General features: G+C 36.9%; 1 protein-coding gene across 1 annotated transcript in view; it reads right to left on the reverse strand.

Moving 5' to 3' along the window:
- anks1b (ankyrin repeat and sterile alpha motif domain containing 1B) overlaps positions 1-12362 on the reverse strand; it is a 148447-nt gene that overhangs the window by 25984 nt on the left and 110101 nt on the right. The window contains exon 13 of the mRNA XM_032590158.1: positions 4428-4614. Within this exon, the coding sequence (XP_032446049.1) occupies positions 4428-4614 (187 nt within the window). The remainder of the gene's footprint in view (positions 1-4427; positions 4615-12362) is intronic.

Here is a 12362-nt window from a genome sequence, read left to right on the forward strand (position 1 = left end):
AAAATCTGTACAGTACTCAGATGACTCAATTGTCTAAATTTAAAAACTATTTTTTGCAACTGTATATCTTTAAAGTAGAAAGCTGCTGCTGCTGCTGCAAAAAAAAACCCCAAACAAATAAAACATGAGCTTACGAGAAGCTATGACGTTTTCAGCAACTAAAGCGTTTCCAGATAAACAAATTGACACCTGCAGGTTGGTGCATGTTTGTTACCGACTTATTGAAGGGGGGTTCTGCATAATTCATGGACTGCAACTGCTTCTGCATAAACACTGCACTGCATTCGGTACTCTGTCTGAAGCTGGGATTGCATAAAGCTGAGTTATGTAGCAAAACAGCAGCCCTGGTGATAGATTGGGTTATAAATAGGGCTACTTTCTGTCCAGCAGCCTACGCAGGTGGCTGACACCAGCATAAACTGCTGCAGGGCTGGAGGGCTCATTGTGTATATTGTTAGCTTAGCATCAGAGAACGGTTTATGGATTTTAGGGAAGAAAATTAGAGGAGATACAGATGTGAAGGCAAGGAAGGAAGCACCTTATATGGTATGCAGAATAACAAAAGTGATTCCTCACTTCCTTGTCCTCATTTTTAATTCTCACATTACATCCCCCTCCTCTCCCTGCAACACAAGATTCCCATTCTCCATCACCCACTCGCTTTCTTCACTGGCATCTTTTGAATCCCGAGACTGTCTTCTGTACCCACATGCATGTAATGCTGCTCTGTTCGGTCTGTCTACGTCTCTTTTCTCCCTGTTAGCCTCTAGTTACCATGGTTACCCCACAATGAGCCTTACACGGCTAATAAGGAAAGAACAAGAGGGATGAGCAGAGCGGCAGAAGAAAACAGAGAAGGAGGGAAGGTGGGGGGGGATTGTGAAAAAACTTAAAATGGAAAAAATAAATAGGTGCCAATCTATTCCTGGTGCAGGAAGTTTAGACAGTGAACTAGAGAGAGGGGAAAAGAGAGAAAGAGCAAAGGAGGTGGGGAGAAGAAATGCCTAACACAAAATAGAGTGATATAGTATAACATTTTTATATCAGGACAAGTATTTGGAAGTTGTTGATGTTTTTTGTTTGTTTTTTAACATTAGAAAAAGGCACGTATACTATCAAAACAAAACTCTGAAAACTCTGACTTTGTTGTCTTTCTCTGTGTCCGAGGAACATTTCTATCAATTTTTTATAAAAAACAAATTACCTTTGTTGTTGAGCCTAAAGTAATTCTACATTTCATTAAATTTTTTTTTAGGTTTGTTAAACATTTGTTTTAAACCTCTAATTAAGTTGATTTTTTTGATATAGGAGATGAGGCTCTTGGTCCAGGCCGCCATTCTGTTTTGGGTCTGTAACAAAATAATAAAAGAAAATCATGTTCTATTGCGTATTTGCATGATTGATCTCCCTGTGTTTTACACAAAGTAGGCATTCTAAGAAAATAATACGGTGGATTTATTTATGCAAAAGCTTAAAGCAAGAAATTCACTGAGTTTCATGGAATATGTGATATTTTGTCATTTATTTACTTTAACTACTTCAGTTTCAATGTCTTCTCTCACTTTTATGGATTCCCTATTCCATATACTGTATACAGAATCATATTCTTGTAAAGACCAAAGCAATTTAAAAACAGAGCTGAATTGGGAAATCCTCCTGCTTTTATGTCTGTGTTATTTTTGTTCTTTCAAAGAAAAACTGTTGGCAAATTTATCCAAAATGACAAAGCTGGATTTTGTGGTGTGGTGTCACTTGAACACCAACTTTCAACTTTGTTCCCAAACACACTAATTTGTATGCATTTGATTATTTTATTTTTCTCCTGCCAATGTTATTGAATTGAACAACACCCAGACAATAGCCTATAGTGTTGAGTAGTTGTGTATTAAAAAAAAAAGAATCTGCTCACAAACCAAAATTATTAAATGTTGAACAAATCATACACTCCACATCTCAGGGGGAATGTCTTATTTCTCATGCATTTTTTTTTTCAACCATCTTGCTCTCCTACAATATTCCAATCACCTGTGCTGGACACGACCGCAAAGAATCAAAAATGACTAAGATGCTGCAGTTCTGATTCTCACCGAAAGTTCATATCATTATTTTACTTTGCTTTGCTCTTTCCATCATGGAAGGAAAGTCTGTTGGGAAGCTTCGATGTAAGCAGAGCCAGATTAGCATATTCAAAAATCCCATTCACTGCATACGGAACAAAACACCAAAGACACATTAATGCTATTACAGGTTACAAGGGATTAAGAGCTGCTCAAGTGGGACTTAGGGAGTAATTCTTTCTAATGTGTTCCTATGGAAAACATAGGGAAGATGTTGAAAGTCAAAACAGGAAATGTTTGACTTTGAGCAACATTAGTTCCTCAGAAGAAATCATCATCAAGCCAAGGCGGACGTTTCAAGAGGGAAACGACTCGTTGCTACACCACTACTCCTGCAGCACTTCAATGGGAATAAAAGCAGAAAATGTCTCAGGGTTTCACTCTTTTTAAGTCGGTGTGTGTTTGCTGCACACACACACACCTGTGGATTGATGGTGTGGGTTTATTTATTTATTTTTTCATTTCAGGCTCCACACCGATCAAAGTCCAGCAGGGTTTCTGAACTGCAGCAGGATGAAACAAGCGCACACACACACACACACACCCTCTCTCCTGCTCCCACTCCACTGTGCCTGGTAGGGGTGTGTGTGGGCGCGCGCTTGTGTGTGTGAGGGACAGCTGGACTGAAAGCCAGGTGAGAGACGGAAGTACTAATGATTACGTCACTGGTTAATGAGTGTAACCAAGGCCACTGCTTCGCCATGACAACAAAGAGTCCCACTGCTATGGTAACACAAGCAGCTTGACAAGGAAATGACATTAATGACATGAAGGTCAGAGGTAAATCTGACAGAGAAGCAGCAAGCAGAAAGGAAAAATCTGTTTGTTTTTATTATTTGCTTCTTTAATAAATGCACTGAAAAGTGTCTGTGAGCAACTTAATCATTACACTGTTGGTGAAACCACCTCATTTCATTACTGCTTCTATTCCATTTGGAGATGAAACTCCGAAACTCAGAAGGGGAGAACAAGCATTATTAGATGAAACCAACAACACTTTATCTGCTATGACAGTAAAAAGGACTCCCCACTGAACCAAAGTAACTTTTTCTGCTGATGTTTTGAAACCTTGATTTTAAGATATGTAGTGAAGTTTCCCTTTGGAGAGCGATGATCTTATCTAATTATCAGCTGCACAGATTTTTACAAACTGATTTACAAGAGCTACAGTCAAACAGGTAGCTGTTCATTTGTTAAGAAAAAATTACTTTAGCCACAAAGTACACACTGGACATAACGTGCAGCACACTGAACATTTTAAAACTTATTTTAAGTATCCAAAAAATTACAATGATTTCTTGTAAAATTTGCACAGAGAGAAGAAATGTTTCTGTTCCAATTAAACTGTGATTTGGTATATTTCTAAAATAGGACTTTCAAGCACAAAAAAGTACAATCAACTACTGTTGGAATATAACATATTATTAGGAAAACAGCTAGTGTTAGCTAGCACCAGTAAATGAGCTAATATTGTACATATTAATTTAAGTTAACTACTAATTGCTAAAGCTGAATAGTGTCGACAGGAAAATGAGTCAAACTCATTTTAATGACAGGCAGAACATGGTGAATGCAAGATGTTATTTCAAAAGAAAATATTTAATTATCTTGCCATTGCAAAACGTGTTTTCTTGAGATATGAAGCCAATATTTTCTCATATCTACAAATAATTTTTGAATTTGAATGGTTGAATTTAATAAAAATACAAGGTATCTCAATTAAATAACGTTTACTTCCTAAGATTAGATAAAACCAACTTAACTTGTGATAGTTTCTGAATGCAGTGAATAGTTTTTGTTTTTTTACTTCAAGAACCAAATGATACCAATTTTCTATTACTTTGGATCACTCTAAAAATAATCTGTAATTCTGCAGTCCTATCCAGTCTGAATGGAAAGTTTTCTGCCTCCTCAGTCCATCTGAGGCCAACAGTCTTTTTCCAGAGATCTGACTTCTGCCTATAAGGTGTTTGTCTACCTCTTGGGTTTACCCTCCTGTGTGACAGGAGCAGAAATATGATTTCAATTCCTTGACACCAAGGGCAAAGGGAATAAGATCTCATTTGGTCCCAGGGGCAGAAGCGATTATCTTCTGTGCTTTGTCTGGCAACAAAGATGCAGCAAAAAAAGAACATCAGTGACGAAAAAATATGTTTTTCACCCTTAAAGCCAAAAGTCATATAAACTATTGAGCTAAAACCGCCTATAACTAAGTCAGCAGATGGATAAACACTGCATGTGTAGGTTTTAATGTTTTTTCTTCTCAAAACAGTGGTCATTTAGTTTGAAATATCAACACCAGGGCTCTACCTGTGAGCTGACAGTCGTCGTTGGAGCCTGCAGAATCTTCCTGGTTGGGACTGAGGGGGGGGCTGGCAGGAGGGCTGGTGCTGAAGCTGGCGTAGCCCAGAGACGAGCTCACCTCACTGGGTTCGCAGCTGTGGTTGACTGGCCTCTGGACATCCAGAGAGGAAGACAGGGACGTGCGCTGCTTGGGCTGAATAAAAAAGAAGAACAAAGACCAGGTCTAGTGAGATGAAACAATACGCTACATATTAAAACCTAACTCCTTGCTGCTCTGAAAAAGTTAAACAGGAACCAAATATTTGCCTCCACCAGGCCTGTCCGCAGTATTTTGAGCAAAAGAGTAAATGATATCTGGGTGCATATATACAATTTTAGAGCACAACTGGATGTTTTCTAACATGAGAATGAAAACTTGCTAAGCCCGTTGCTCGGGGCGCTAGGTTAGTCATCCAGCTGCCCGACATGTTTCTGAGGTAAAACATCTTTATAGTTGACAGGAAATTTTAAAATATCACCTGATAGTTATGCGTTATTGGAAGACTGGAAGATTAATACCTAAACACCAACAATAAAGTCTTTAAAAAAGGCAATAATTAAAAAAAAACTAAAATAAATTAACAATGCTAAGCCTGGTGGGGGCACAGGTAAAGCCTGGTGGCCTGCCAGGCTTATAATACACTGAGGGAAACCCTGCCAAACAAATATCAACATGCTCAACAGGAGGAAAACAAAAAAAAATGTTCCCTCAATTCCCTCAGCACGATGTTGAGGACTACAAAAACAATGTGGTTCTGGTGCAATTTGCTTAAACTAGATATAAATGGAGTCTGCATTTAGATTATTAGCCCTGTGTTGACATTAAGATGATTTTAATCTATTTTACTCATCCGCAAGACAAGCAGCAGTTCATTTTCAGTCAAGCAATATCAGCCGCCTTATGCACTCCAGCCAAAGATAATAAAGTGGCCTAATTATCTCAAAGTTACCACAAACTGGTCCACCAGAGCCTGCAGGAAACGGCATAATGTAATCTCTCATGTTGTCACAGCTTACAGGTTTATCTTCTTGAAGGTTACTCCCCTGAATCTACCTCCAGTTTTGTGGATATGTTGTAGTTCTTAAAGCAGTGAAGCAAAACCAGCAGCCGGCAGTGGGAAAGGACTTCATTAACTTGCTTTAGCAGCTCTCTGAAAGCCATTTAACCATTGTACTTTGGCCGTAAACAGCTGAAATTCAATACTCTAGTAGACTTAAAAAGTTATGAAATTTTAATAACTGTTAGGTAACAAAAAGTATTTCTGGTAACAAACATCAGCTCAAGTAAACTTTCTGAAATGTAGATATTAAGAGATCTTTCATGCAAAATGTCTCTATTCAAGTTAAATTGTTTGAGAATCTCAATATTTGTGCTTTATGAAAAAGATGAAGAACACGAGATGAAATGACTGAAAACAAGGAAGCGAAAATGCACTAACAGCTCAGATCTAATTTACATCAGAGAAAGCAGCAGCAAAGATGAAGACAAATAAAATTGGCATCTGGTAAACACGTCTTACATAATGAAGTATTTGCAGCTCCCAAGAACCTGCTGCTGTGCCTTAAAAAACAGCTCTTGCAGTTAAAACCCTGCTGGCACGTGTGTCACGAATCAATATGCTAAACCACCACGGAAAAATAAAAACTCTGAAACATTTAAAGACGGAAATCCAACAACCTTCACGAGACCTTCAGGGTCTCTTTTGTGACTCGAGGGAGGAGAGAAAAATGGAGACAGGATCAGGAGAGGACGCTCTTCTACTAGAACCGTTTAAAATAGGACATTTAGATGGACTGAAACTTAAAAACCACAGCAAAGAGGATGACCCAGGGACAGTGACGAATCTGAAAAGAAGATACTGAAAGCTGAAGAGCGGGAAAGAAATGGGGGATGAGCGTTATTGATATGAAGGGCAGACACTTGAAGAATTAATGGAGAACAGATAAAAAGATTGAGAAGAAGATGGTTTATAGTGATTAGGGGGAAGAAGAAATGAAAAAGTGGAGTAATATCATTAAGAAAACATTTTCTAGATTTATGGACAGTCTTACATTAAAATCTATCACATAGCTGATTGTTGGGTTTGACTGTTTGGGCTGGATTATTTGCTTTTCAAGCTACCATAAATCGGTTTAACTAGCTATAAAATCTGAAATCACAGATAAGAAACAAAGCTTTTCTTTCAACAGCTGAAAGTTGGTTTTGTGATGGCACAGTTTCCAGGTTAAGTCAAAGAATTGCTTTTCTAAAACAAATACAAGTATTAAAAAGGGGCAGCAGTTAAAAAAGCAATTGAAGGCCTTCACGGGAAAGCATTATAAAAATCTTTGTGGAAGTGAAATCCTCACGGAGAGCTGCAGAAGGTGTTAATCATTTTGAAAAAGAAAGAAACAGCAAAGAAAGATTCTGACAGGGGAAACATCCAGGTAGACCAAGGGAGACATCAAAGCATCAGGGCATGAAAAACCGATAGGAATAAACCTGGAAAAGAAAAGAAATAAAAGACAAACAGACGGCATGAAGAGTTGATGTTTGTGCCTGAACTGTAAGAAACTGGCTGAAGGAAATATGATTTATGAACTGTTAACATCTCAGCAGAAGAAAACACTCCACTAGGAAAAGAGAAGAAGTCACAAACTGTAGCTGATAGAACCAAACAAATGAACATTATTCCTTGTGCTGTACGATTAATTAAAGGCTTAACTTCCTGTAAGTTGCAGTGAAGTTGTTTTTCAGTTTAGTTGAACTTCTTTTTTGTCTGCTTTGGTAATCGTACACTTAATGTACTTGACAAATTCAGACATGACTCTTGCAGTGCTCCTTCAATCAGTCGGAGTTTCACTTTAACCTGTGTTGAACAATCAGCCCAAAGTGAAATGGATTTTTCTCCCAATCATTGTTTGACCTTCTATCTTTGACAAACAAACGAGAAACTGAGACAAATGTGAATGAAAAATTTAAAATGAAGTGAAAACACTGCATGTCATTTTCCTTTAACAACATAAAATTATATAAAATTTAATATAAAGTCTTTAGCCTAAGTAATGTTTGGCCTGAGACTGACCGCTGAAGACGTGTCGGCTTCTAGAAAGAATTACCAGGCATCTGTCATTGTCCAGAAAACGGGTACAGACAAAAATATCTAAATCCTAAATAGGTTCAACCATAATTAAAACATTGTTTTTCTTCAACAGAGATGCGCTGAAAAACTGGCTAGTAACTTGAGTCGCTTCTAGTCAGTTGTCAATAATCCTCCTTTAATCAAGGAAAGCAGCAAAGTGTTATTAGGTTGCACCACACAACACTCATCCATATCTTATAATCTCTACAATCTTCAGAAGAGACGGATAAATTCAAAAACATGACCCACAAACAGCACAGAGCTCAAAATAATTGAAAATTCACAACAACACCTCATCCTGCAATTCCAGTCTGTCATCTGCCATAAATCAAAACACTTAAAATGTAATACAAGAACACAGAGACAAATCAAAGACAGCTTGATGTTCCAGTAAACAGCACAGCAATAAACTCCACTTTTTTTATTTTACAACTCTCTGTCCCTTTTGGAAAATAACACTTCTGCAGCAGCAACCAACGGGAGAGCAGGGATGTTTAAAGGTCCAATGCATCAACTAGACAAGAGCCCAACAATGCAGAGAGGCATCAGGGAATAATGACAATGATATATGAGGCCAATGGGGAATCACCCCGAGTGGGCAGAGAGGAGGAGGATACACAAGCCTGCTGTCAAAAACAGGATTTTATTCTATTAATCTTTTATTGGACTTTACTCGGTTTACCAAAGGAAACACAGATGCAGTACCCTTTCAAAGGTATTCCCACCCTTTGAGCTTTGTCACATTTTGTTATGGCACAGCCACAAATATTGATATATCATGTAATGCAACATAGGAGAAGTAGAAAATTACTTAAGTTTGCTACAATCAGGAGACAAGAAAGAAGGTGTTCAAGTCAGAAGGGTCAAAGTTGAACTTTTTGCCTTTCAGGCAAAACTGTACATCATCCTGAATGCACCATCCGCATGGGGGAAACATGGTGATGTCAGCATCATGCTGTGGGTGCTTTTCTTCAGTAGGTGAGGGGGAACCTTATTGAAAATGATGGCAACATTTAAACTGCAAAAACAAAAGATTACCAAGTATTTTGGGTCTAGTTTCTTGTTCAAATATTTTACTACACTTGAAATAAGGCAAAACTAAGTCATCAATAACTTTTCAGCAACAAATAGGGATTTTAAGTGAATAATTTCCTTAATATTGACAAAAAAAGTACTGGTTCCATTGACAGATTATTTCACTCATAACATGGGAAAAATGTCTTGTTATAACAACAATGAATAAAAATAAAATAAAAAATAAAAGTAGTTTTTCATCAATGTTAAGAAACTTTTGACTTACAACAAGCTCCTATATCTTGTTGAAAAGTTGTTATAAGTTAGTTTTGTCTTATTTCAAGGAGTAAGATATTTGAACTAGAAACTATACCAAAAATCCTGAGTAAAGTTTTGTGTTTTTGCAGTATATTGGGGGTAAAAACAGGACGAAAACATGTTAGATGCCAAAAAAGGGCAATAAAAAAAACCCTTCACCTTCCAGCAGGATAACAACCACAAACCAACAATCAGAGATACACAGGACCGGATTAGATCATATTGATGTGTTAGAATGGCCTAGTTCAAGTCCAGACTCAGGGGGTGATACTCATTTTCATTGCACTTCACATTTACTGTATGTCACATCTTGTTTCCAAAGTACAGTTATGTCTATCGCAAAAAAAATAAATGAAAGTAGAATAAATGAAAATAAATGAAAGTTTGTGGTTGGAACGTCACAAAATGTGAAGCTGAAGATTTCCAGATAGTTTTGCAAATATTATTTATATCATGAAGCTCTATGACATCTGAAGAATTAATGATCAGATGCAAATGGAGAGTTATTAGAAAAGAAATGAATTGATCATTAATACACTCTGTGATGTTTACTTTGAAATCAAAACATCATCCAACCCGGTGACTCAGCTGCCGTTTCCTGCCACGTTTCAGCAGGAGCTCAACACTCCGGGGTTTTTCCTCCGAGATGTTTAACGAGTTCAATTGCAACTTCAACTTCTCTTTATTACAGCACTCATCAGCCTTGTCTGTGCACATGGCCTCTACATCTTCTTTCTGGACTCGAGCTTATTAAACTACACATGTATACACCAGAAAACACATTGGAAAGCCTGGCATTAACAATGCAAACGGGCAGCAGGCTAATGAACATGTCACGGCCGATTGGAAGGGGATTAATGAGCTTAGACACAGATGCAGAGGCAGAACACACACAGATCAGGCTCAGAAGAAACCTTTTTCCTCAGCTGGAACAGCATCCGCTGGGGGAAAACATGTCTAACGTCTTTCTAATGAGTCTGGGTGTTAATAAATTTCACACACCTTCAAAATCTCAATTAACACCGACTTGAAAAAGATCGAGGAAAAATGAAGCAAAGCAACTGTTGCTGACGTATGAAGAATGTAATTATTGCCATAAAATTACGCTGATCAGTGGTTCAGATATTTGTAGAAACATGATTTATCTTGCAGCTCTAAAAGACACTTTTACTTTAAATCAATGCTGTTGCAATTACTTCCCCTTTGATGCCAGCTGTAAAACAACACGAGTCGGAGACTGAAAGGTAATTATGTTCTTGGTTATGGCTGTAATTGATATTTTTAGATGACGGGGCAACTTCCCGATTGATTATATTAAAATTAATTAGGTTGAATATGAATTGCTATTCAAGTCTTTTGTTGTCAGGCTGTTTGTTTTCTGTCTGTATCCTTAATTTCTGTTCTGACACAACCACAAAAAACATGCAAAGACACTGACGTTTATCAAGTTTCATTTTGCTGTGTTGATTGATATTGCATCAAGTAACTTTGTCCACTCATATGCCACATTTTCTCTTAACACCCTCACTAAATGCAAAATCAGTGAAGTGTAATCACCTGATATATTCTCACCTCCCAACTAATCAAAAAACATTCTGATCTTTGAACCACGATCCAAAATGTTCCCTTAGTTTATTTTTATGAAAAAAGCACTTACTACCAACATTATTAATTCAGTTACCAACGATAAAATAAACTTTAATACAACCAGATTTTTCTTTTGGTTTGGATAGAAAAATCAGTTCATATAGTTCAGAACAGTTTGTGTTGCTTTTACATAAATCCACTTTGTAAATTCCCCCATACTGACTGAAAATAACTTTGAATCACTCATGAAAACTAGTCTCCGACTACCCAAGTCATTCATTATGACCAACATTATGACTGCGGGAAACAAGATGGTGTATTTTGGTCTCATTTTGTCCAGTAATCCCAGTCATCGTGTTCCTTTTTTTGGCTGCATTCTGTAGAAATCAGGTTGTTTTTTGCAGTAAAATACACATAAGAGCATTCCCATACCGAAGGATTTATGCTTAAAATCAGAACAAATATGTCCCTTTTATAGATTTATTCATTTAAAAAATAAGAAAACTGTACCTGAGTTTATAAGATTCATTTGGTACCATAAGAAATTGCTACATTCTCATCATTTAAACACTCAAATAATTGAATTGCTAATCCCCTTTACTCTTACAAAATTATTCCTCATTTTTCATCAGGTAGTATTTGGTATTTTGCTTTTACATTGCTAGCAAAAATAATTCATCTCCTTTATTAACCTTTTTATTGCTTTTACAAATCAATCAGCAACAACAAAATTAGGCTTTTTGATAAGTTTACACAAAACTTTAAACTGATTTTTACAAAAATAGTAATTGCATAAATATTCACCCCCTTTAAATTAATATCTTTGCCTAAAATTACAGCAGAGTGTGGACACGTCACTTTAAATGGGTGAATATTTATGCAATCAACTATTTAATGTTTTACTTTTTTATTTAATTGTGATTATTTTGTAGAAGTGTTTTTACTTGGACATTAAAGTTTGGACCGAAAAGCCAAAAAAAAAAAAAAAATGTGGTGAATACTTTTTATCTTTTTATTTTATCTTTAAAATGCTTGATTTATCTCCAATCAAGCATTGAAGCTGTTTTCCCTCCACATTTCAAAATGCAGCACAGAGGCCGGCTGAGGCTACCAAATCTCTCAGCTCAAAACTAATGATGTGTTTGAGCCCCCCTGGCTTGTTGAAATCATCAAAATGCTACACGCAAATCCTTTAATACGGGTGGGAAATGCCAAAAAACAGCTCAGAAGTCTAACTCCCACTGGAGAGCTTTCAGCATTAGTCTGTTCAATTAGCTGCGTACGACCCCGGCCTTTCCTCATGGGGGGCAAAGGCTGGGAAAGCAGATTGTTTTTAATTGTGCACACAAACACTAAAAAGGTCTTCTTACACCCACATGGAAAGTAATACTCCAAATAAGTCAGAAAAACACACTGAAAATGTTAAGTGAAAGAATATCACTAGATGAGTGTAAACTGGAGTATTAAATTAACTCCTGAATGTCCTGAAACGTAGGAAATGTTACATTTAAAGAAATAATTAAGAGACACAAGCCAAACAGACTATTAGACCCATCCTCCATTCAGGGATTGTAAAAGGTCATAAGCTAACATCTCTGCAGACTCCACACATCCTGGACATTCATGTCTGTACTGTTTATTTATATTTAATGCTTTAATGTCTGCACTCAAACAAATTTCTTGTTCGTGCACACAATCTTAGCCAATAAATGTGATTCTGATGCAAAGTATTCAGACAGTTTGAACCATTACAACTACAAAGTTCGTTTTATGGGCCTTACTGGGATTTTAATCCTAGGACCAACATAACTACAACAGTAAAAGTAAAAGGTATTTTATTTTTTACAAACACAAATCTTAA

Source organism: Xiphophorus hellerii, chromosome 17 (assembly GCF_003331165.1).
Source record: "Xiphophorus hellerii strain 12219 chromosome 17, Xiphophorus_hellerii-4.1, whole genome shotgun sequence".
NCBI classification, from domain to species: Eukaryota; Metazoa; Chordata; class Actinopteri; order Cyprinodontiformes; family Poeciliidae; genus Xiphophorus; species Xiphophorus hellerii.